Source organism: Heterodontus francisci, chromosome 7, assembly GCF_036365525.1.
Source record: "Heterodontus francisci isolate sHetFra1 chromosome 7, sHetFra1.hap1, whole genome shotgun sequence".
Classification (NCBI taxonomy): Eukaryota; Metazoa; Chordata; class Chondrichthyes; order Heterodontiformes; family Heterodontidae; genus Heterodontus; species Heterodontus francisci.
In genome coordinates this window covers 72,210,552-72,233,069 of record NC_090377.1, presented here as the reverse complement: position 1 = coordinate 72,233,069, position 22,518 = coordinate 72,210,552, and the positions used below count along the sequence as shown (strand labels likewise).

General features: G+C 42.7%; 1 protein-coding gene across 2 annotated transcripts in view; it reads left to right on the top strand.

Moving 5' to 3' along the window:
- LOC137372053 (electrogenic aspartate/glutamate antiporter SLC25A12, mitochondrial-like) overlaps positions 1 to 22,518 on the top strand; it is a 168,510-nt gene that overhangs the window by 107,360 nt on the left and 38,632 nt on the right. For both annotated transcript variants that reach the window (XM_068035406.1, XM_068035405.1), the window contains exons 12-13: positions 3,405 to 3,457; positions 11,301 to 11,381. In XM_068035406.1, coding sequence (XP_067891507.1) covers positions 3,405 to 3,457; positions 11,301 to 11,381 — 134 coding nt within the window. The remainder of the gene's footprint in view (positions 1 to 3,404; positions 3,458 to 11,300; positions 11,382 to 22,518) is intronic.

Below are 22,518 nucleotides of genomic sequence, written 5' to 3'. Positions count from 1 at the left end.
CATGAAGAACAAGACACATAGGCATAGGAAGTAATATTCATTTCTAGCAAATATCAGGCAGGCTGTGGGAAGAGAAATCACGCTGTCTACCTGGCAAGGCCTGGTTGAATTTGCTGAGTAGCCATCATTTTAAGTAAAATCAGTGCACTGTCAGTAATAAATAAGCATTGACAGGCAACTTGCTGATCAGGGATGTGGGGTGGAAAAACTGGAAGATCCTCCACAGAACCAAATCGGTGGAGCATTCCTAGGCCAGCAAAATAAAAAATAAAAATTAACATTATGGCTTTAAAGTGACCTTCCAGTATTACCTTTAAGGACTGCTAGTTTGGTCACGGAGTTCTGCCTGTGTCCCAGTGAAAATCCCTCAACCAATACCACTAAACCAGATGAACTGGTCACTTATCATTTGCTATTTGTGGGACTTTGTTGTGTGCAGATTGGCTGCCACATTTGTCTGCACTTCAAGAAAGTAATTTGTTGGTTGTGAAACATCTGAGGGCATCCAGATGACCTGCAAGGCACCATTTAAAAGTAAGTTCTTTTGTTTGTTCATGTGCTCATTCATTCTTAATTTACAGGTTAATGAAATAACTTTCTCTGATCGTGTTAGGGCTGGATAACTTTCATGGTGATTTCTACTGTTTGGTTCAACACATTTATCCATTGGAATTCTCATCTGAAAAGACCTTCGATAGTACATTTCTCAAGTGGGCACTCTTCATGTGTGAGTCTCAACAATGAATGCCGGTTGCCTATTCAAGTGCAACAGGGCACCACAGCCAAACCTGATCCTCTCCTCAGCCTTTGCACATTCCAGGACATTTACTGGTTAGCAACCAAAAACAGGAACATAAAGATCAGGAGTAGGCCATATGGCACCTCGAGCCTGCTTCACCATTAAATAAGGTCATGGCTGAACTTCCACATTGACTCCACTTTCCTATCCTATTCCCATACCCCTTAATTCCCTTAATGTCTTCAATATATACTCTTTGACTGAGCATCCGGGGCCTTCTGGGGTAGAGAATGTCAAAGATTCACAACCTTCTGAGCGAAGAAATTTCTCCTCATCTCGTCCTAAATAGCTGACCTCTTTATTCTGAGACAATGACTGCTTGTTCGAGACTGTAATCATGGAAAACAGCCTCTAGGCATCTATCCTGAAGTCTTCTCAGAATCATATATGATTCACTGAGATCACCCCTCATTCTTCTGAACGCCAGAGAATATAGGCACATTCTACTCAATCTCTGCTTGTAGGACAGCCCTCTCATCCTAGGAGTCAATCTTATGAACCTTTGTTGCATCCTCTTGAAGGCAAGTATTCCTACTCACTCTCCAGTATATTACTCTGTCCCATGAGAACTAATCTTGTGTAACAACCTCTTATGTGGCACCTTATGGAATGCCTTTTGAAAATCCAAATATACTGCATCCACTGGTTTCCCCTTATCTACCCTCCTAATTACACCCTTAAAAGCTCTGATAGATTTGTTAAGCACAATTTCCCTTTCATAAAACTGTGTTGACAATGCTTAATCCTACTGTGAGTTTCCAAGTGCCCTGTCACTACGTCCTTAATAGATTCTGGCATTTTCCTTACTACTGATGTCAGCTTAACTGGTCTAGATTTCCCTGTCCTCTTGAACAGCAGACTGCAGTTGTTGCCTTCCAATCCATGGGGACCAATCCAGAACTTCGTGAATTCTGGATCATCAAAACCACTATCCCTGCAGCTGCCTCTTTTTAAATCCCTAGGACTTCGGCCATCTGGTGCAGGGGATTTGTATGTTTTTAGACCCATTAATTTCTCTAGTACTATTTCTTTACTAATATTAATTATTTTAAGTTCCTTTGTCCCCACAATTTCTATTATGTTCTTTCTGTTTTCGACTGTGAAGACATACACAAAATATTTGTTTAACATGTCTGTCATTTCCTTATTCACCTTTATAATTTCACCTGCCTCTGCCTAAGGGATCCATATTTACTTTCGCTAGTCTTTTCCTTTTTACATGCTTGGTGAAAAATCTTACAATATTTTTATATTTCTTGTTGTTTACATTCATTTTCTACCCTCTCCCTCTATCGATTTTTTTTTTTTGGTCATCTTTTCCTGATTTTTAAAACCCTCTCAATCCTCAAGTAACTTTGCAAGCCTCATTTAATCTAATACTATCCTTAACTTCGCTAGTTAGCCATGGTTATACCACTTTTCCAATGGAAATTTTACTCAAGGGAATGTATATTCGTTGTTAACAGTTATTTCTTTAAATGTTTGCCGTTGTTCATCTACCATCATATCTTTTAACCAAATTTCCCAATCTACCTCAGGCACATAGCCCGTCAGACCTCCATAATTGGCCTTGTTTAAATTTAAGACCCTAGTTTTAGCTTTAACCACGTCACACTCAAAATTAATATGAAATTCTATCAAATTATGATTTCTCTTCACCCAAGATCCATTATTATAGATCTCAAATAACCTGTTCCTTAACATATTGTCCTCAAAAACTGTTTTGAATGCATTCCATGAACTCGTCCTCTAAGCTACTTTTGCCAGTTTGGTTTGCCAAGTCTATTATGAAGATTATTGCATTACCCTTGTTGCACGCTCCTTTAATTTCCTACCCAATTTCCCCTTTACTATGCAGGAGTGTTGAAGCCAATTGCAGTACCTGTACTAACAATGCAGCGAATATTAGCTAATTTAGCACTGATGGAGGATTAAACCTGAAATCTTCCTAGTCAATATGGCTCTGCTGCTCACTGTCTTAACAAGCCTAGGTACTGGGTAGTCTGGCAGCAAAGTGATAAAGGTTCCAGTACTTACCCATCTCCTTCTTCTGCTCTCTCCCTGCTCCCAAATTAAACAATGATCTATTAGTTATGCAGAGGTTGATTGAATGAAGGGAAGTAGTATACAGCCAATGCAAAATCTGAAAATAACTTGATTACCGATTGTCCAGTTCGAAAAATGTCAGACTGGAACTGGTGTCAGACCAGCAAGGATAAAAGAGTGAGGTTTTACGATCAACCAGCCACACAGTTAGTTGGACTAATTCAAATGTGTCTTGGATTAGATTTTCGGTAATAGAATCGATAATAACCTCGATAATGTAGCTTATCCAATAGCAAGAACAAATCTCGATTTGTAATTACACAAGCTGTGTAATAACAGTCGAATTCATAATGATGCAGCGGCATCATTGTCCTGGATTATGTCCATTGTGAATACTGAAATGTAAGTTGATTGAACTTTATTAACAAATACCAATAAAATAACTTTTTACTAAGCTGATGATTCTGTTGTGACATTTTCATGTAGATAATCCAGTTACAAATTTATATTCATATTTCATTATTGCTAATGGTTTGATAATACACTTCTGTACACTTAGGTCTTTTACCACAGTTATTGGGCGTTGCTCCAGAAAAGGCCATTAAACTTACTGTAAGTGTTCATTATATTTAATCTTTGTTTCCACTTAGTTTATTTACTGTTTGCATCTAAATATAATGAAGACGACTTCAATTTTATTTTTAGATTCTGAAAGGTGTTTGCTGTTTAATGGAATTATTAATTGTACTGGATGTATGTAGATATATCCTGTACTTGAGTATAAACAATTCAGTATTATAGTACTTACATTTGACCCCTAAAAAAACAAAGCTGCCATCAATTACAATTTATTTTGTGCTGAGAGGTCTGATACTGGTTTTTATTTACTCTTAAGTTCTGTAAATTACTACTCGAGTGTTCCACGTAACATAGCCAGTGAATAAAATAGCTAATTGTGTCCAAGGCAATACTCTACAAACTGAATATCTTCCATTCTGTCTCCCATTGCACACATCCATTTTACTCACACAGTTCATGCGTGGAGATGATCTGTGACTTTAATTTTCTTAACTTGTAGAATAAATTTGTCCTTGTTCTATATTTGAGTATTGATTCCATTTTTTAAAAAATGCTAATTTCTTATCCTGGTTTTCATTTTCCTCAACTGCAGAAAATGCTTTCCTGCAAACATGTATCACAATATTGCAATGCTTGAGTTTGTTTGAAGATCTAGGGATGTTATAAAATAAGAGCCTCCCACCTCCAAGAATTTATCAGAGGTATTAATTTGATTAGCAGGTTTCTGATCGGATGTGCCTTACATTTCCATTTGCATGGCTTTGTCCTGTTCCCTAGCTCTTCCTTACATCAATTCCAATTCTTTCCCCCCTTTTTCCCTTCCCTTCTTTCCCCCGCCCCCCCTTCAGATTCTTGACATTGTACACGGCTTGCAGCCTAACTCAAGCTGCAGCAATAGCACAGCTGTCAATATGACGGTTGGCTTACCATGCCATCGTTTTAAGGAGCACAATTCACTGAATTCTTAACTATTTTTCAATTTCTTTGACTGTTGATTAGCTCAAACACAAATGTATCCACTGAAGCCAAAGCAGGACCTTGCGCTCACCATTACCAGCTTTTGAACAACTTTATAGTCTTCGCCTAAGAAGAGGCTCATTTATTTTACTGAACAGCACAATATCCAGAGCTACTTACAAATCTTCCAAAATCCCTCCATTCACCACAACATTTCTGCAGTTACAAATCTGCTCAACACATACTTCTATCTTTGGTACTGTTGTTGCCATTAATACCATTATTTCCTCTCACCCTAACCGTTCCCACTGGTACAGCCCTCATCTCTCCCTTAAATCCAAGGGACACAGACGTGAACAGATATGACAGACAACTGGTTTAGTCATTCACTGCCTGATCTGGCTGGACGACATAAAGCACTATCTGGTCCTGCTGTCATCCTCAAAAACTGCTCACTATTCCAGGATCATACTAGAATGCAAAGGTAATCCCAGCTTCTTTTCTCTACTGCAAACCTTCTTAAACCCTTCTTCCCAGTCTCCGCGCCCTCATCTCCACTGCTGGGACGGTACCCAGCTTCAGCAGCAAGGGGGATGCCAGCCCAGGAAACAGTGTCAGGGGCCTCGCAGGGGGCAATTGGCTGGGCCCCGGTGAGGCAGGGGGCGGGGGTGGGGGTGGTTGGGCTGCGGCGGGGCCCTACTTGGGGCACAGGGTGCTCAATCATTCGGGCCCCCCATCCCCAAGGAGTCTGCCATGTTTTACTTGACGGCCTCCTGGGGGACCTCAGCCGCCCACCCGTCGCTGGTAAAATGGCAGTGGGAGGAGGCCCTTTAGTGGCAGTTAATTGGCCACTTAAGGGCCTTGATTGGCCTGGGGCAGGGCCGCTTCTCGCCGCAGCCGCCCCTCATAAAATTGCAACGGGGCAGGAAGGCATCAGGAACGGAACCCCGTGCCTCCCACTTAATTTTATGAACCCTTCTGCCACTAGTCCACTTCTGTGAAGGGCATAAAATTTCGGCCCTAGCATATGTTGTCACCTCCCAAATTTGTACCCATCTTTCCTACAATCCCTCCAATCAGGTTGATACTACCTCAATACCGAAGGAGCTCTTATTAAAGTCATAACATCCTAAGTGACAGTTTATCTTTGTCACAATCATTCCCCATCCTTCTCAGCTTGTCTACAGCCTTTGATACAGTTGATCACACCTGTCCTCCTCCAACACTTCTCCACTGTCTTCTAGCTGGGAGGGACTGCCCTCGCCTGCTTCCATTCTTATCTAAATTGTAGCCTGTAAGTTACTGCTACGGCTTCTCTTCCTGCTCCTGCACAGTTAACTCTGGTGTTCCCCAAGGATCTATCTTCGGCCCCCTCTTGGTTCACATCTACATGCTGCCCCTCGGTGGCTCGTCCTAAAGCACATCAGGCCCCACATGTATGCTGACGACACCCAGCTCTACCTTACCACCACCATCTCTCAACCCTTCCACTGTCTCTCAATTGTCAGACTGCTTGTCCGATACTCAGTATTGGATGAGCAGAAATTTCTTTAAATTAAATAATTAGAAGACTAAAGCCATCGCCTCGGTCCCCGCCACATGCTCCACTCCCTAGCCACCAACTCCATTAATCTCCCTGGCAACTGTGTGTGGTTGAACCAGACTGTTTGCAACCTTGGTGCCATATTTTACCCCAGGCTGAGCTTCCAAGTACATATCCATGGCATTACTAAGGCTGCCCATTTCCACTTCCATAACATCGCCTGCCTCCACCCCTGCCTCAGCTCATCTGCTGCTGAAACACTCGTCCATGCCTTTGTTACCTCAAGACTTGAGTACTCTAATGCAATTCTGGTCAGACTCCCATGTTCTACCCTTGTAAATTTGAGGTCGTCCAAAACTGCTGCCTGAGTCCTAACTAACACCAAATACTGTTCACCTATCACCTGTGTGCTCGCTGACTTACATTGGCACCATGCAACACCTCGATTTTAAATTCTAGTCCTTTCTTCACCCCTCCCTATCCATGTAATCTCCAACCCCACAATCCTCCAAGATACCTGTGTTCCTTTAGTTTGGGTGTCTTAAGCACCCTTCAATTTTTAATCATTCCACTGTTGATAACTGCCTTTAGCTGCCTAGGCCCCAACTCTGAATCCCCTCCCTAGACCCCGCTTCCTCACTTTCCTCTTTTAAGACACTCCTTAAAACCTACCTCTTCAACTAAGCCTTCAGTCACCTGGCCTAAAATCTCTTACGTGGCTCAGTTTCATACTTTGTTTTGTAATGCCCCTGTGCAGCGCCTTCTGACATTTTATTATGTTAAAGATGTTATATAAATACAAGTTGTTGTGCATAGAGTTATTTACAGCACAGATGGAGGCCATTCAGCCCATCAAGTCCATGCCAGCTCTCCAAGGAGCTATGCAGTCAGTCCCACTCCCTGGCTCATATTCTTTGTGGCAACTTTGTTGTTCCAGTTTCAAGGCTTTTCGTGAGACTTTTACATTTAAACCATCAGTCTTCTACTGTCACTGAGATTGTGGGTTATAGAAACAAACATTCAGGTTATTACATCGACCGTTCTTCTCTGACATTTCGGACAACGTATCCCTGATTTGGCTGGTAGGCTCACTTGGAGGGTGTATAAATCTGAATCCATGGGCCATTTTTAAGGTTTTGATACAGTCTGCACTCAAAATATTAAACTGCCCCTTCTAATTTAAATGCTGACTGCTTTGTGGTACATTTCTATAATATTTCTATCATATTTGGAAGTGACCATTTTAAAACTTGGGTTTACTCAGAAACAGAGCTGTTTACATAGAAGAATAGCTAACTTTTATGATATTGCTTGAGTAATAACAAATTAACAAGGATGCTCAACAGTCTGCCTTTTTTTTTTAGTACCGTTGAATCCTATATACATTTCTTCCGTTTCCTCAGATTCCCAGAGTGTTGTAAAAAATATGAAACGGATTCCTGATTCTAAAGCTGTTACTGGCAGAAAAAATCATAATTCTTCAACATCTTAGTGTTAAGTCTGAACCAATCATATTTCTTGTCTCGATTAAAAGTCCAGAATCAGCAGGAGTCAGCTTGCCTTACTATTGATACAGAATTGCTGTTAACCAAACAAATGTTACCCTCTGGGTAGAAATTTTAATGCCTTCCATGAAACGCCACCAGTAAGGGTTACAATGTTGACTGGAAGATACTTGTCCTTTCCAGAGAACCAGATTCATTATGGTATAAGATTCTAAATGTCTTGGGGCAATGCTGCCATTTTTAGAATTTCAATTTAAAGTCAAGTTTTGTCAGAGTGCACATTACAACTATGCAATTTTTCATATTTCTTTGCTAAAAGGTTCTGTTTAATAACCCACCACTAATGTCATATTTCAAGAAAAAGGTGCAGTAACTAGATCTTAAAATTTAACTACTATTTTATAAACTTTATCTTTTTGAGCAGCTGCACTCTAGGGGTTTTTAATTTCTGTTAAATGGGTGGGTGCCAGATACCAGCAATTAACTTTTAATCAGTGAGTCTTATACAGAATGATGACAAGGCTATCTTTAAACTTCGCCCAAAATTCATTCTGATTGTAGTTTTAGAATTGAATTTAAAATATAAAATTATTATTCCTTCATTCTGTCCATTCCTTCAAACCAGAAGTAAAACTTATTCCATCATGTCAGTGCCAAGATTTCAGGAAAAAAGTTCATGCATAGGTTTAGGCAACTCTGTAATCTGGATTTTCCTCACATGCACCACCCATCATGTTATTGCAGTGGTCAAATATGCAAAATTGGAAGAAATCCTTTCCAGCTTGAAATATGCTTGGGTTGTGTCCTGAGGTATTTTCACATGGTGCCAGTTTAGTGGTCTGAATGGCTTCCTTCTGTGCTGTACTATTCTATGCTAATGTTGTTTGCAATGGGCATTCAAGGTTGTTGGGCAATAAGCTTCCTGAAGATGTTTGAAAGGGTACCGAAATGAAATCGAAAGTGTGCTTTCTCCATTTATTAACCCTTTTTTGTTGTTGCTTTCCCCCCCACTTTTGGCACTTATGACTCATGAACTTTTGTGCCATTTGATGTAAATAAGTGTTGCCTCCCTGGTATGAGGCAGCAGAAAGGTAAATGCAGTACGTGCTGTCTGCTGATACCACACGGCATGCATGGGCAGTAATAGTCAGCTTGCAGTTGTCCTGCTGTACTGATATATGGGGATGGTACTGTGACATTGGCCTGAGAGCAAACCACCGTATCCAACAACATCACTACTATAGACAGTCGTCAAATGGCGCCAGCTGCTCCACCAGTTGCTGACAGATTCATGTTGTACTGTGGGCTTTCTTTGCCTTTACTTTTGCCTGTTTTTTTTCTTGCTCCTTCAGTTTAGGAAACAGCTGACAATTGCTTGATACATTCTGAGGTTCTTCAAAGACTTTCAGAATTTTTGTCCCCCTGTTATGGCACACACCGTTAATTGGGTTAATTTTTTTCTCCTACTGCAGTCTGTTCTTCAGATTCCTCCAAATCTGCAGCTGAGGTTATAGCAATGGACTAACCTAGGAAAATTTGGTGTAAACAACACATTCTGTTTAAATCTGTCTAAAGCCCATCAGCGTCCTTTCTGGTTAAAATAACCAAAAGAAGAAAATTCAAGCTTTTGTCTTCTATGCAGCTTGCATTCTTTGACTCATCATTTTAGAATGAAAGAATAATTTTCTTCTTAAATTGAATTTGATATGCCTAAAAATATGACTTTTGGAGTATCTTCTACACAATTACCACATTGTATGTAATGCAAGTCTAAGTAAAATGGAATCTGATTTCAATGATTGGATAGGAATCTGCAAGATTGGAACACTTACTTAACGTTCATTATTGATGGAAATTTTCTGTCGTTAGGCAGTTAAGTGCTGACTCTTGGTGTTTGGCTACCACCCTCCTCATGAGACCTACTAGACCAGACGCTTGTAATTAGAGATTGTGATATGATAGAGAAAGAAAGAATAATTAGTAAGAATAAATTATGCATCCTGTACTGCTTCTTTGTTTTGCCAAAAATGCTTAATTCAATCTTTTTGCAACCATATATTCTTTCGGGGATCAAATTGTAAACAGATTGATTCCATTTATATTGTGTTCTGTCCCTGGCTGAAAATTGGCTCGCATCCCATATAATCAGATCTTAAGATGACTCAAACGGGCACTTATCCTGATGTTTAAAGTGTATTAAAGGAACAGAGCACATTTATTCTCCTTGTTAACAGGTTTTGCTTACTCCTATGTCTGTATGGCAGATGTTTCATTAGGAAAAAAATGGCTTCAGTCCCCTCTTATCCTCCCTTAATCTCTCCTTCCATGTAAACTCCCCACAGTGGCGCAGTGGTTAGCACTGCAGCCTCACAGCTCCAGGGACCCGGGTTCAATTCTGGGTACTGCCTGTGCGGAGTTTGCAAGTTCTCCCTGTGACCGCGTGGGTTTTCGCCGGGTGCTCTGGTTTCCTCCCACCGCCAAAGACTTGCAGGTGATAGGTAAATTGGCCATTGTAAATTGCCCCCTAGTGTTGGTAGGTGGTAGGGAATATGGGATTACTATAGGGTTAGTATAAACAGGTGGTTGTTGGTCGGCACAGACTCGGTGGGCTGAAGGGCCTGTTTCAGTGCTGTATCTCTAAATAAAAATAAAATAAAATATTTAAGGCAACCCTTTGACCTTGCCATCTCACGTGGTCTCACTGCTCCCATCATGTCAATCACAGATAAGGCCATTTCTGATCACTTCCTTGTATCACTCCTTCCACACCCCAACTCTACCTCCTCCTGTATTAGCCCCCTGGCAAAAAACTATACCCAATTCACTTACAACTATACTTTCAAAATTAAGACTATCTAGCCTTTGGCCTTCCGTTCACTGTGACATTTCTGAAAATACTTATTTGCTCAACCGAACCCTCAGCTCCACCTTTGCCTTAGTCCTCAATAAAACCATTATTTTCTTAGGTCAGCCTTGGCTCCATTGGTAGCATTCTCACCTCTCACCTCTGATTCAGAAGATTGTGGGTTCAAGTCCCACTCCAGGGCAGTACTGTTGGAGGTGCTGTCTTTCGAATGAAACGCTAAACTGAGGCCCCGTCTGCCCCCTCAGGTGGACATAAAAGATCCCATGGCACTATTTTGAAGAAGAGCAGGGGAGTTATCCCTGGTGTCTTGGCCAATATTTATCCCTCAATCAACATCACAAGAAACAGATTATCTGTTCATTATCACATCACTGTTGTGGGAGCTTGCAGTGCGCAAATTGGCTGCCGCGTTTCCTACACTACAACATTGACTACACTTCAAAAGTACTTCATTAGCTGTAGCGTTTTGAGATGTCCTGTGGTCATGAAAGGTGCTATATAAATGCAAGTCTTTTTAATAATTTGTTTTCAGCTTTTTGTGCAGTTGGGAAAGGAGCGCACTAATAGTAATTTATGAAAATAAACACTAGGGAAACAACAGCAACCTCATAGCTCCAGTTTTGGATTTAAATTATGCAAAGTAATGTGCCCTTTCTTTTGAGTTAATGGATACAGTTGACCAATAAAAAAAAAGAAAAGTCTTTCCTCCTCATTGCTGCATGGCTGAGATCAGGTAGAGAAGTAAAAATTGCACACTTCGCTACTTGGAGGGAGGGAAGTCTGAGGAAAATTTACTGTTGGCCATTCTTGGCACCTTCCGATAACTGGTTTCAGCACAGCCTGCCCAAAGAACTATAACTTGCCTGTACACCCACCCATCTACAATAGTTTTGGAATACTGACAAAGGGTGAAGAAGGAAGAAGAATCTCCTCAACCAAAAGTACATTATATCTTACCTGAGATATCAGCGAAGTTTCATATCTTGTCCATTTTCTTTTTAACAGGTAAATGATTTTGTGAGAGACAAGTTCACTCGAAGAGATGGCTCAATTCCTGGTCTTGCAGAAATCATTGCTGGTGGCTGTGTAAGTATTGCATATAATGGTTTTACATCTCCTACAGCTTGGTATCATGAGACTTTAAAGTATTCCAGTTTAGGAAGTTGGTGAAATTCTTTGGCTTAGCTGACAAATTAATATTTTATGCTGTTCAGTTCAATATTTTTTTATAGTGGGTTGTAACTTTAAACCTGATGGATGTACTTTGGTGATGCTCCTGGCTAAGGGTGTTTTTTTAAAGTGTTATGACCGAGGCAGGAGGAGTGCACTGTCTTCCTCTAGTTTCACGTCTCCACGAATCGCAACATATATTTAAATGCTTACCCAGTTACCGATGCAGCCAAATATATGCTCTATTTTTATTTGAGTAAAATCTACCAACCAGATTTCTTTCATAAACAACAAAATTATTAATTTATTATAAAACAAGACTTATTCAGTAAAGATGCAAAGCACTAACACAGATTGAAATATGAAAGTTCCCGTTTAGATTAGCCCAACACACACACATTCACACCGGTTAAAGAAAAAATAAAGAAGTTTTCTCTGCAGAGATATCTTCACAAAAAAGATCAAATATTTTGGCCAAATACTTGTTAATTCTTGAAGGAAAAGGATAAGATATGGAATGCTCTCCGTTGTCCCTTTTCTGGCTTAGGCAGCTGTCACTGGGATTGTTTTTGAGCAGTTCTCTTCAGGCGACGTCGAGGCTTAGTCTGGCAGGCTTTCCAGGGAATTTCAGTATACACACTGAGAGGTGGAGAAAGGATGAACTGGTGTCTTCTCTCTCAGCAGGCTGACCCCCAACTGACTCAAAACAATATCCAAAATGAAGCCGCCATAAATCTTGACATGTCACTTCTCTAAATAACTCCCCCTAGTCACCAAGGCTCTTGCTGTTTACTTAGCTGAAGACATGACTTCCAGTAAGTGTGCTTTTAAACCAAGTCCCAAAGTCCTTCCAGTGATCTTGTTTTAAAAAAAAACAAAGTCCAGCATCTATGTAATCTCTTCCGTCCTCCAAAGGAATCTATTTCTACAATTTTAAACACGAGTCCTCACAAAATATTGGAAAATCGAAGTACTTTCATAACAAAAGCCTCTGAGATATATCACTATATAAAAGGTGGCTAAAGTGTTGAGATGGGTGCAGAAAGCATTTTGACTATCATTCTGAGTTTTTATTCTGCTAAATAAAACTCACCAGTTATAGGATATCAGCAGGTACAAACTGGAGAAATTGGAGTTATAACTTTTATACAAATTTTACTTCATTCAACCAGCTAATTCAACTTGACTGTTCCTGACATAGCCAAATACTCACCTATATGTACAAATCTAGCGTAAGAACATAAGAAATAGGGGCTGGTGTAGGCCATTCGGCCTTTCAAGCCTGCTCTGCCATTCAATAAAATCTTCGCTGATCAGATTGTGGTCTTTACTTTCCTCCCTGCCCCCCCATAACCCTTGACTGCCTTGTAGATCAAAAATCTGTCTTAACTCCGCCTTAAATATATTCAACGACCCAGCCTCCGCTGCTCCTAGGGGAAGAGAATTCCAAAGATTAACGACCCTCTGATAGAAGAAATTCCTCCTCATCTCATGAGAACATAAGAACTAGGAGCAGGAGTAGGCAACTCAGCCCTTCGAGCCTGTCCGCCATTCAATACAATCATGGCTGATCTCATTTCTGCCTCAACTCCACTTTCCTGCCCGTGCTCCATAACCCTTCAACCCTTTCCTAATTAAAAATCTGTCTATCTCCTCAAATTTACTCAATGTCACGGCATCTGCCGCACTCTGGGGTAGTGAATTCCACAGCCTCACGACCCTTTGAGAGAAGTAATTTCTCCTCATCTCGTTTTTAAACCTGCTACCCCCTATCTTAAAACTGTGACCTCTTGTTCTAGATTGCCCCACCAGAGGAAACTTCCTCTCTACGTCGACCTTGTCAATCCCCTTAATCATCGTATATACCTCAATTAGATCTCCTCTCATTCTTCTAAACTCTAGAGAGTAAAGGCCTAAATTGCTCAATCTCTCTTTATAAGACAAATCCCTCATCTCTGGAATCAATCTAGTGAATCTACTCTGAACTGCCTCCAATGCAACTACATCATCCCTCAAGTAAGGGGACCAAAACTGTACGCAATACTCCAGGTGCGGTCTCACTAATGCCTTGTACAGTTGCAGCAATACTTCCCTACTTTTATACTCTATTCCTTTAGCAATAAATGCCAAAATTCCATTTGCCTTCCTTATTACCTGCTGCACCTGCATACTAGTTTTCTGTGATTCATGCACGAGGACACCCAGATCCCTGTGCACCAAAGCTTTCTGAAGTTTCTCTCCATTTCTTTCTATTCTTCCGACCAAAATGGATAACCTCACTTATCCACGCTAAACTCCATCTGCCAAATTCTGGCCCATTCACCTAAACTAGCCATATCCATTTGTAAATTTCTTATTTCTTTATTGCAACTTACTTCTTTTGGGCCTCCTTATCTCGAGAGACAATGGATATGCGCCTGGAGGTGGTCAGTGGTTTGTGAAGCAGCGCCTGGAGTGGCTATAAAGGCCAATTCTGGAGTGACAGGCTCTTCCACAGGTGCTGCAGAGAAATTTGTTTGTTGGGGCTGTTGCACAGTTGGCTCTCCCCTTGCGCCTCTGTCTTTTTTCCTGCCAACTACTAAGTCTCTTCGACTCGCCACAATTTAGCCCTGTCTTTATGGCTGCCCGCCAGCTCTGGCGAATGCTGGCAACTGACTCCCACGACTTGTGATCAATGTCACACGATTTCATGTCGCGTTTGCAGACGTCTTTATAACGGAGACATGGACGGCCGGTGGGTCTGATACCAGTGGCGAGCTCGCTGTACAATGTGTCTTTGGGGATCCTGCCATCTTCCATGCGGCTCACATGGCCAAGCCATCTCAAGCGCCGCTGACTCAGTAGTGTGTATAAGCTGGGGATGTTGGCCGCTTCAAGGACTTCTGTGTTGGAGATATAGTCCTGCCACCTGATGCCAAGTATTCTCCGAAGGCAGCGAAGATGGAATGAATTGAGACGTCGCTCTTGGCTGGCATACGTTGTCCAGGCCTCGCTGCCGTAGAGCAAGGTACTGAGGACACAGGCCTGATACACTCGGACTTTTGTGTTCCGTGTCAGTGCGCCATTTTCCCACACTCTCTTGGCCAGTCTGAACATAGCAGTGGAAGCCTTACCCATGCGCTTGTTGATTTCTGCATCTAGAGACAGGTTACTGGTGATAGTTGAGCCTAGGTAGGTGAACTCTTGAACCACTTCCAGAGCGTGGTCGCCAATATTGATGGATGGAGCATTTCTGACATCCTGCCCCATGATGTTCGTTTTCTTGAGGCTGATGGTTAGGCCAAATTCATTGCAGGCAGACGCAAACCTGTCGATGAGACTCTGCAGGCATTCTTCAGTGTGAGATGTTAAAGCAGCATCGTCAGCAAAGAGGAGTTCTCTGATGAGGACTTTCCGTACTTTGGACTTCGCTCTTAGACGGGCAAGGTTGAACAACCTGCCCCCTGATCTTGTGTGGAGGAAAATTCCTTCTTCAGAGGATTTGAACGCATGTGAAAGCAGCAGGGAGAAGAAAATCCCAAAAAGTGTGGGTGCGAGAACACAGCCCTGTTTCACACCACTCAGGATAGGAAAGGGCTCTGATGAGGAGCCACCATGTTGAATTGTGCCTTTCATATTGTCATGGAATGAGGTGATGATACTTAGTAGCTTTGGTGGACATCCGATCTTTTCTAGTAGTCTGAAGAGACCACGTCTGCTGACGAGGTCAAAGGCTTTGGTGAGATCAATGAAAGCAATGTAGAGGGGCATCTGTTGTTCACGGCATTTCTCCTGTATCTGACGAAGGGAGAACAGCATGTCAATAGTCGATCTCTCTGCACGAAAGCCACACTGTGCCTCAGGGTAGACGCGCTCGGCCAGCTTCTGGAGCCTGTTCAGAGCGACTCGAGCAAAGACTTTCCCCACTATGCTGAGCAGGGAGATTCCACGGTAGTTGTTGCAGTCACCGCGGTCACCTTTGTTTTTATAGAGGGTGATGATGTTGGCATCGCGCATGTCCTGGGGTACTGCTCCCTCGTCCCAGCACAGGCATAGCAGTTCATGTAGTGCTGAGAGTATAGCAGGCTTGGCACTCTTGATTATTTCAGGGGTAATGCTGTCCTTCCCAGGGGCTTTTCCGCTGGCTAGGGAATCAATGGCATCACTGAGTTCCGATTTGGTTGGCTGTATGTCCAGCTCATCCATGACTGGTAGAGGCTGGGCTGCATTGAGGGCAGTCTCAGTGACAGCATTCTCCCTGGAGTACAGTTCCAGGTAGTGCTCAACCCAGCGGTCCATCTGTTTGCGTTGGTCAGTGATTATGTCCCCCGATTTAGATTTGAGGGGGGTGATCTTCTTGATGGTTGGCCCAAGAGCTCTCTTCATGCCATCATACATTCCTCTGATGTTTCCGGTGTCTGAGGCCAGCTGAATATGACTGCATAGGTGTTGCCAGTAGTCGTTTGCGCAACGCCGAGCTGTTCTTTGTGCAGTACTTCTGGCTGCTTTAAGTGCTGCGGATGTTAAATCGCTGGGGGCTTTCTTGTAGTTCAAAAGTGCAATGCGCTTAGCGGCTATGACAGGTTCCAGCTCTTCATTATGAGATTGAAACCAGTCTGCATTTCTCTTCGCACTTTTGCCGTAGGTGGTCAAAGTTGACTCATAGATGGCGTCTCTGATGTGGGCCCACTTGGTCTCAGCATCCCCTGTGGGAGTGTTTTGAAGGGCTGTTACAAGTGAATTTAGAAATTTTTGTAACAGCTGTCGGTGAGAAATTCTGCTCGTGTTGATGCGCGGGTGGCCCTTCTGCTTGGAATGATGCAACTTCTTTGGTCTGAGTCTAACCTTGCTGCACACCAGGGAGTGGTCGGTGTCGCAGTCCGCACTGTGGAAGCTGCGTGTGATTTGAACACTGTTTAAGGCGGCTCGCCTTGTGACAATGAGGTCTAGCTGGTGCCAACGACGTGATCTTGGGTGCCTCCATGAAACCTGGTGACAGGGTTTAGTGTGAAAGAACGAGTTGGTGATGCAGAGGTTATGATAGGTACACAACTCAAGCAGTCTCTGCCCGTTCTCATTCATCCTTCCAACGCCATAGCGCCCAAGGCAGGAGGGCCATGAGTCATGGTCGGCCCCAACCCTGGCATTAAAGTCCCCCAGCAGGAATAGGTGTTCGGTGTTGGGGATGCTGCTAATGATGTTATGGAGTTGTTCATAGAACTGGTCTTTAGCTTCAGGTGCGGAACAGAGTGTTGGAGCATAGATGCTGAGTAGGTGTACTGGACCAGAGGTGGTGAGCAGTCGGATGGACAGTATGCGTTCCGAGCCATTTGAGGGAGGCTCTATCATGCTGAGCAAGGAGTTTCTGATGGCGAAGCCCACTCCATGCTGTCTTGGTTCTTCAGGATCCCTGCCCTGCCAGAAGAAGGTGTAGTCTTGCTCTGCTAGAGAGCCACTCGCGGGGAGGCGAGTCTCCTGAAGTGCTGCAATGTCCACATTGAGTCTACTGAGCTCGTTGTTAATGATGGCGGTCTTCCGAGAATCGTTGATTTGTGTAAGGTCTTCCGACAGGCCAGGACACATAGTTCTGACGTTCCAGCTTGCAAAGCGAAGGGCTGGTACCTTCTTTCCTTTTTTCATGTTGTTTGGTGCGGTGTATCAGTCCACCTTTCGGGCAATGACCCTGAGCTCCAAGCACCCATTGAAGCAGGCAGACTGTGGCGGGACAGAACCTTATTGACCGGGGGCTGCCCGGTTTGAGGCGGGCGGTAGCTGTCCAGTGAGGTGCAATGACCTCTCCCACCGACAAAGGCAACCCGTGGCGCCCAGTTTCTACGCCAATTTATCTGGACTTATAACCCGTAACTGCTGCCTTCCGTGTTGTTTCAGTCGCTGTGAGGCAACTATGGAGTGACCTCTCCATGGCGCATGCCTGGGCAAATTTATGGAGGTTGAGAGTTGCCCAGTCGTCAAAACCCCCCTCTCGGCCTTTCTGGTGGGGTCCAAAGGAGTGCAGGACACGACGTTTGGCACCAGTATGGCTGCAGGAACTGCCGGAAACATGCCAAAGGTGACACATGACCGCCTACGGGGTTCCGCTCCGGATTTTCTGTTAGGGTTTACTCCCTTAGCCTTGGTCTCTCCCGAGACGCCCACAAGGCAGTGGGGTTGTTGGGGCCCCTACACAGGTGTAGGATGGTGCCGGTGGGAGGAGGGGATGCAAGGGGGAGGGGTAGAGGGAGGGGGTGGGGGGGGGGTGCAGGGGAAGGGGGTGCGGGGTGAAGATGGTGCGAGGGGGGGGCGGGCTGGGACGGGGTTGTGAGGGGGTGAGCTGAGAGGGTGGAGCAGGGAAGGGGACGGGGGTGGGGGGGGGAGTGGAAGGGGGGTAAAGGGGGGGGAGGGGGGGTGGAATCTGGTGCAGGTAATAAGCCATTTCCTCAGTGCCCACCATCGACGTCCGGAAAGCTCATCCACGTCCTTCGGGAGGTGAAGCATCATTTGGCAGACTTAGAGGTGATTACATTTGTTAAGGGTTTTTTTTTGCAGTGGTTTAAATAAAGGCATGCAGCATTGCCGACAGTGCGCTGCAGATGCTCTCCGAGCCATCTCCCGCGGGCGCTTTGAAGTTGCGGCCGGGGGGGCCGTTCGTGGATGTTTTGGGTGTTCGGGGCACCTTTTCACAGGACTTCTCTCGGGTCCCGCAGCTCCTTCTTCACCTCAATGGACTTACCGCATGCCGTGGCTGCAGACACTCTGGACTGTGAAGACAGCAGGATCGGAGATTAAAGTATCGGCAGCTGTGCTCGTCAGTTTCATCCGGATCAATTTCATTGAGAAAACAAAGAGCAGGTGTGGCTGGGGGAGGGCAGTGGGCAACTTACTATCCCACCTATTTTAGTGTCATTTGCAAATTTGGCTATAGTACCTTCTATCCCTGCATCCAAGTCATTAATATATATTGTAAATAGTTGGGGTCCGAGGACCGAACCCTGTGGCACCCCACTAGTTATATCTTGCAAACCAGTAAAGGACCCATTTATCCCGACTCTGTTTTCTGTTGGTTAGCTAATCCTTTATCCAAGCTAATAAATTGCCCCTAACCCCATGTGATCCTACCTTGTGTATTAACCTTTTGTGCGGCAGCTTATCAAATGCCTTCTGGAAGTCCAGATATACTACATCTACAGGATCCCCATTATCCACTTAACTTGTTACATCTTTGAAGAGCTCTATCAAATTAGTCAAACTCGATTTACCCTTCATAAAACCATGCTGACTCTGATGGATTGCGTTTTGACTTTCTAAATGTCCTGTTATTACTTCTTTAATAATGGATTCGAACAATTTCCCAACGACAGATGTTAAACTAACTGGTCTATAGTTTCCTACTTTCTGGCCTCCCTCCTTTTTTGAATAAGGGCGTTATATTAGCATTCTTCCAATCCACTGGAACCTTTCCCGCATCTATGGAATTTTGGGATATTATAACCAATGGATCCACTATCTCCACCGCCACTTCCTTTAAGACCCAAGGATGTAGGCCATCAGGCCCTGGGGATTTGTCTGCCTTCAATCCCAATAGTTTGCTCAGTACTTTTTCCCTGGTGATGGTGATTGTTCTAAGTTCCTCCCTTCCTATAACCTCTGCATTACATGTTGCTATTGGGATGGTACTAGTGTCCTCCACCATGAAAACTGAGGCAAAATACTGATTTAGTGTCTCCGCCATTTCTGTGTTCCCCACCATTAATTCCCCAATCTCATCCTCCAAGAGACCAACATTCACTTTAGCTGCTCACTTCCCTTTTATATACTTATAGAAGCACTTGCTATCTTTTTTATATTTAGCGGTAGCTTTCTTTCATAATTTACCTTTGCTCTTTTTATTACTTTTTTAGTAACCCTTTGTTGATCTTTAAAAGTTTCCCAATCTTCCAGCCTGCCACTGGCCTTTGCAATATGGTATGCCTTAGTTTTTGTTTTTATCTTACCCTTAACTTCCTTGCTTAGCCATGGATGTTTTTCCCCTTCTTAAATCTCCATCTTAAATGGGAGATCGCTTATTTTGAAATTGTGCCCCCTAATTCTAGATACTCCCACGATGAAAAAATCCTCTCAGTATCTACCCTGTCAAATCCCCTCACAATCTTATATTTCAGTAAGATCACCTCTCATTTTTCTGAACTCCAATGAGTATAGGCCCAACCTGCTCAATCTTTCCTCACAAGACAACCCCTTCATCCCAGGAATCAGCCTAGTGAACTGCTTCCAATGTAAGTATATCCCTCCTTAAGTAAGACAACCAAATTTGTATGCAGTACTCTAGATGTGGTCTCACCAATGCCCTGTACAGTTGTAGCTACACTTCCCCACATTTACACTCCATCCCCCTTGCAATAAAGGAGAACATTCCATTTAACTTCCTAATTACTTCTTGTACCTGAGTGCCAACCTTTTGTGATTCATGTACAAGGACACCCAGAGTTCTCTGTAATGCATCATTCTGCAGTCTCCATATAAATAATCTGCTTTTCTATTCTTTCTGCTAAAGAGGATAATCTTACATTTTCCCACATTATACTCATCTGCCAATTTTTTGCCCACTCACTGAACCTATCTATATCTCTTTGGAGACACTGTGTCCTCCTCACAACTTGCTTTCCTATCTTTGCACCATCCACAAATCTAACATTCTTCCTTGTTTATTTATTCCCGTATCTTGGAAATACTGTCCCTTTTTAGGACGATGCATCTTGAACTGCCAGTTGATCATCCTGTTCTGCTGTTCTTGATCTGGGCCATAGTCTGATTTTGTTCTCTTCTATTTTGGTCAGCAGGTACCTCTGTTGTCTCCTAAATGAGAAAGGTTTGCAACCTCCATTAGCTCCCTGTTAGTAAAACTGTTTCATCTCATTCCAAAAACATTGGGCAAGTAGATGGTTGGTTGCATAACCAGGAACATTTTGGAGGGGTTGAGGGGCTGTGGAAGGATGGTGCAGATCAAGTCTTGAGGCTACAAATAACTGCTTGAAATATGTTTTTCGTTGAAATATTTCTGCAATCTATGCAGGGGATAGTTACTGGAGACTCGTGCAAATAAGATTTAGCTTTATGTGGCACACATGTAATAGTTCTCAAACTATCCACTCTTTTGTTTAATCGGTGCACTACTTCTCTCAGGCAATCACAATAAGAATTTATCTCCAACTTCACTTTTTGGTTATTGTAAAGGAGGTTCTGTTGAAATGTGCTTGACATTAAACTTTTATGTAGATGTGATGAAAGATTTTCATTCGTGTTTTGTTTGGGATCTAGGCTTAAAGAAGGATCATTACTAACAGATTGGGCAGTAGAATGTTTCCTGTTCTTAGCAGAGTTAAACCCATCAGTAAAAGTTACAGTTCTTTACTTGTGCACTGACCACTGCTTGAGTCGACAAGTGGTGGATTCCACCTGAGACCCTCTGTAAGGCAATGAGCTGGAGCATTAAGCATTATTGTCCTAACTTGAGAGCTAGTGACAGGCGCTTTGACATTACTGTGTCTTAGGATGGCCAGAAAAAGCCCTCTGAATCCCACTGATAGCTTTCTTGTCCTGTTTCTGTGTGTTTCTATTTATACGTCCTATTTGTATGCTTAAGTGCATGAGGAACAATTTTAGATTACTTACTTTAGGATATAGTCTTAATAGTTCTTTGAAAGTTCAACCTCCATTGCAAAGCTTCCTGAAAACCTGTTTTTTTAAAAATCTGGTTTCAAATGACATTGAACTACTTTGCGTTTTCTTGTATTAAATTTCAGTGCTTTTGCTGTTACTTTTATGTTCAATGCTATCTCCTCCAAGCAAATAATTGAGTGTATCTTAGAATCAGATCTTGTATAGAGCAGAATGAGAAAAGATCACTGACTGCACCGCATATGGATTTCTTAGAGACAGTGTACTCGAGCATTTTCTTTCCTTGTGGAATGATATCCTAGTGTATGTGGGAAAAAAATTCAAAAAACGGCACCATTCCTGAGCTAATCGAAAAACTTGAAGCAAGAGCTGTTGCTTCATGGTGAATTCACACCGTGTTAAAATAAGTGAGAGTGATGTGGAATGCACTTACTGCCCACAAGCCTTATTTTTATATCCGCATTTACGTTCTAAAATGCTAAATAAATATTTGTAATGGGAGTTTATATATTAAATGATTATAATGTAAATTCCTATGTTAGCAGTTGTCGTAGTGTAGTTGCAGGCTTTTGTCTTCTAAGTAGAAGTCATCCTGTGTCACCTGTCATATTCCAGCAGCTAATTTCATTCCATCCTGGGCCTCCAGGTAGGTTCTCTAACCATGTATTTATTTTTTTCTCCAATCTGCCTCAAATTAATTCAAAAATTTAAAATCTTTTAAGCTGTTCTCCAGCTGGAAATCTGAGCCACAATTGAAACCGTTCTCCCTGCTGTGTCAGAAAGGCTGTTGCTTTGAATTCTGCATGCCTCTACTTTATTTTAGCACACTCCTCCCTGCAAAAACCATATCCCTATTTCGAAAATTAAAACATTTTTGAACAATTTTGAAACACAGCTCTCTGCCATTGTGCTTAAGTTTATTTTTTGAATTCCCATTATCTCAATTTTAAACATCATTTTAAATTTTCTTTTAAATCTTTCTAAAACCCAAACCTCCTTAAATTCATTCTGCCTTCAAACCCTCTCACCACCATTTTATCTGAAACATCTTCATTCCCTCTCCTTAGTTTAAAAACTCCAGCACTGCCAATCAAATGTCACTGTTGCCCTTTCCCACTGCTCCTTACCTATACCCATTTCAAATAAATATTTTTTGTCACTGGCCTTTTCCCAATTGCCAACATTTTCCCAGCTCAGTATGCTAGTTAAATGTTCCATCTCAGCATTTTCCATTTTGCTTTATTTTCCCCCAACCATTTTAAAATAAATATTTTGCTATGCTAATTTTCAATTCTTTTTCCTCTGCTGCCTCTATTTCTGCTGCTGTACTATTTCAAAATTCACTCTCGGCCTTTCCTGGGTCTGCTTAATTACCCCCAGCTCTCGGTGTTCAGATTTG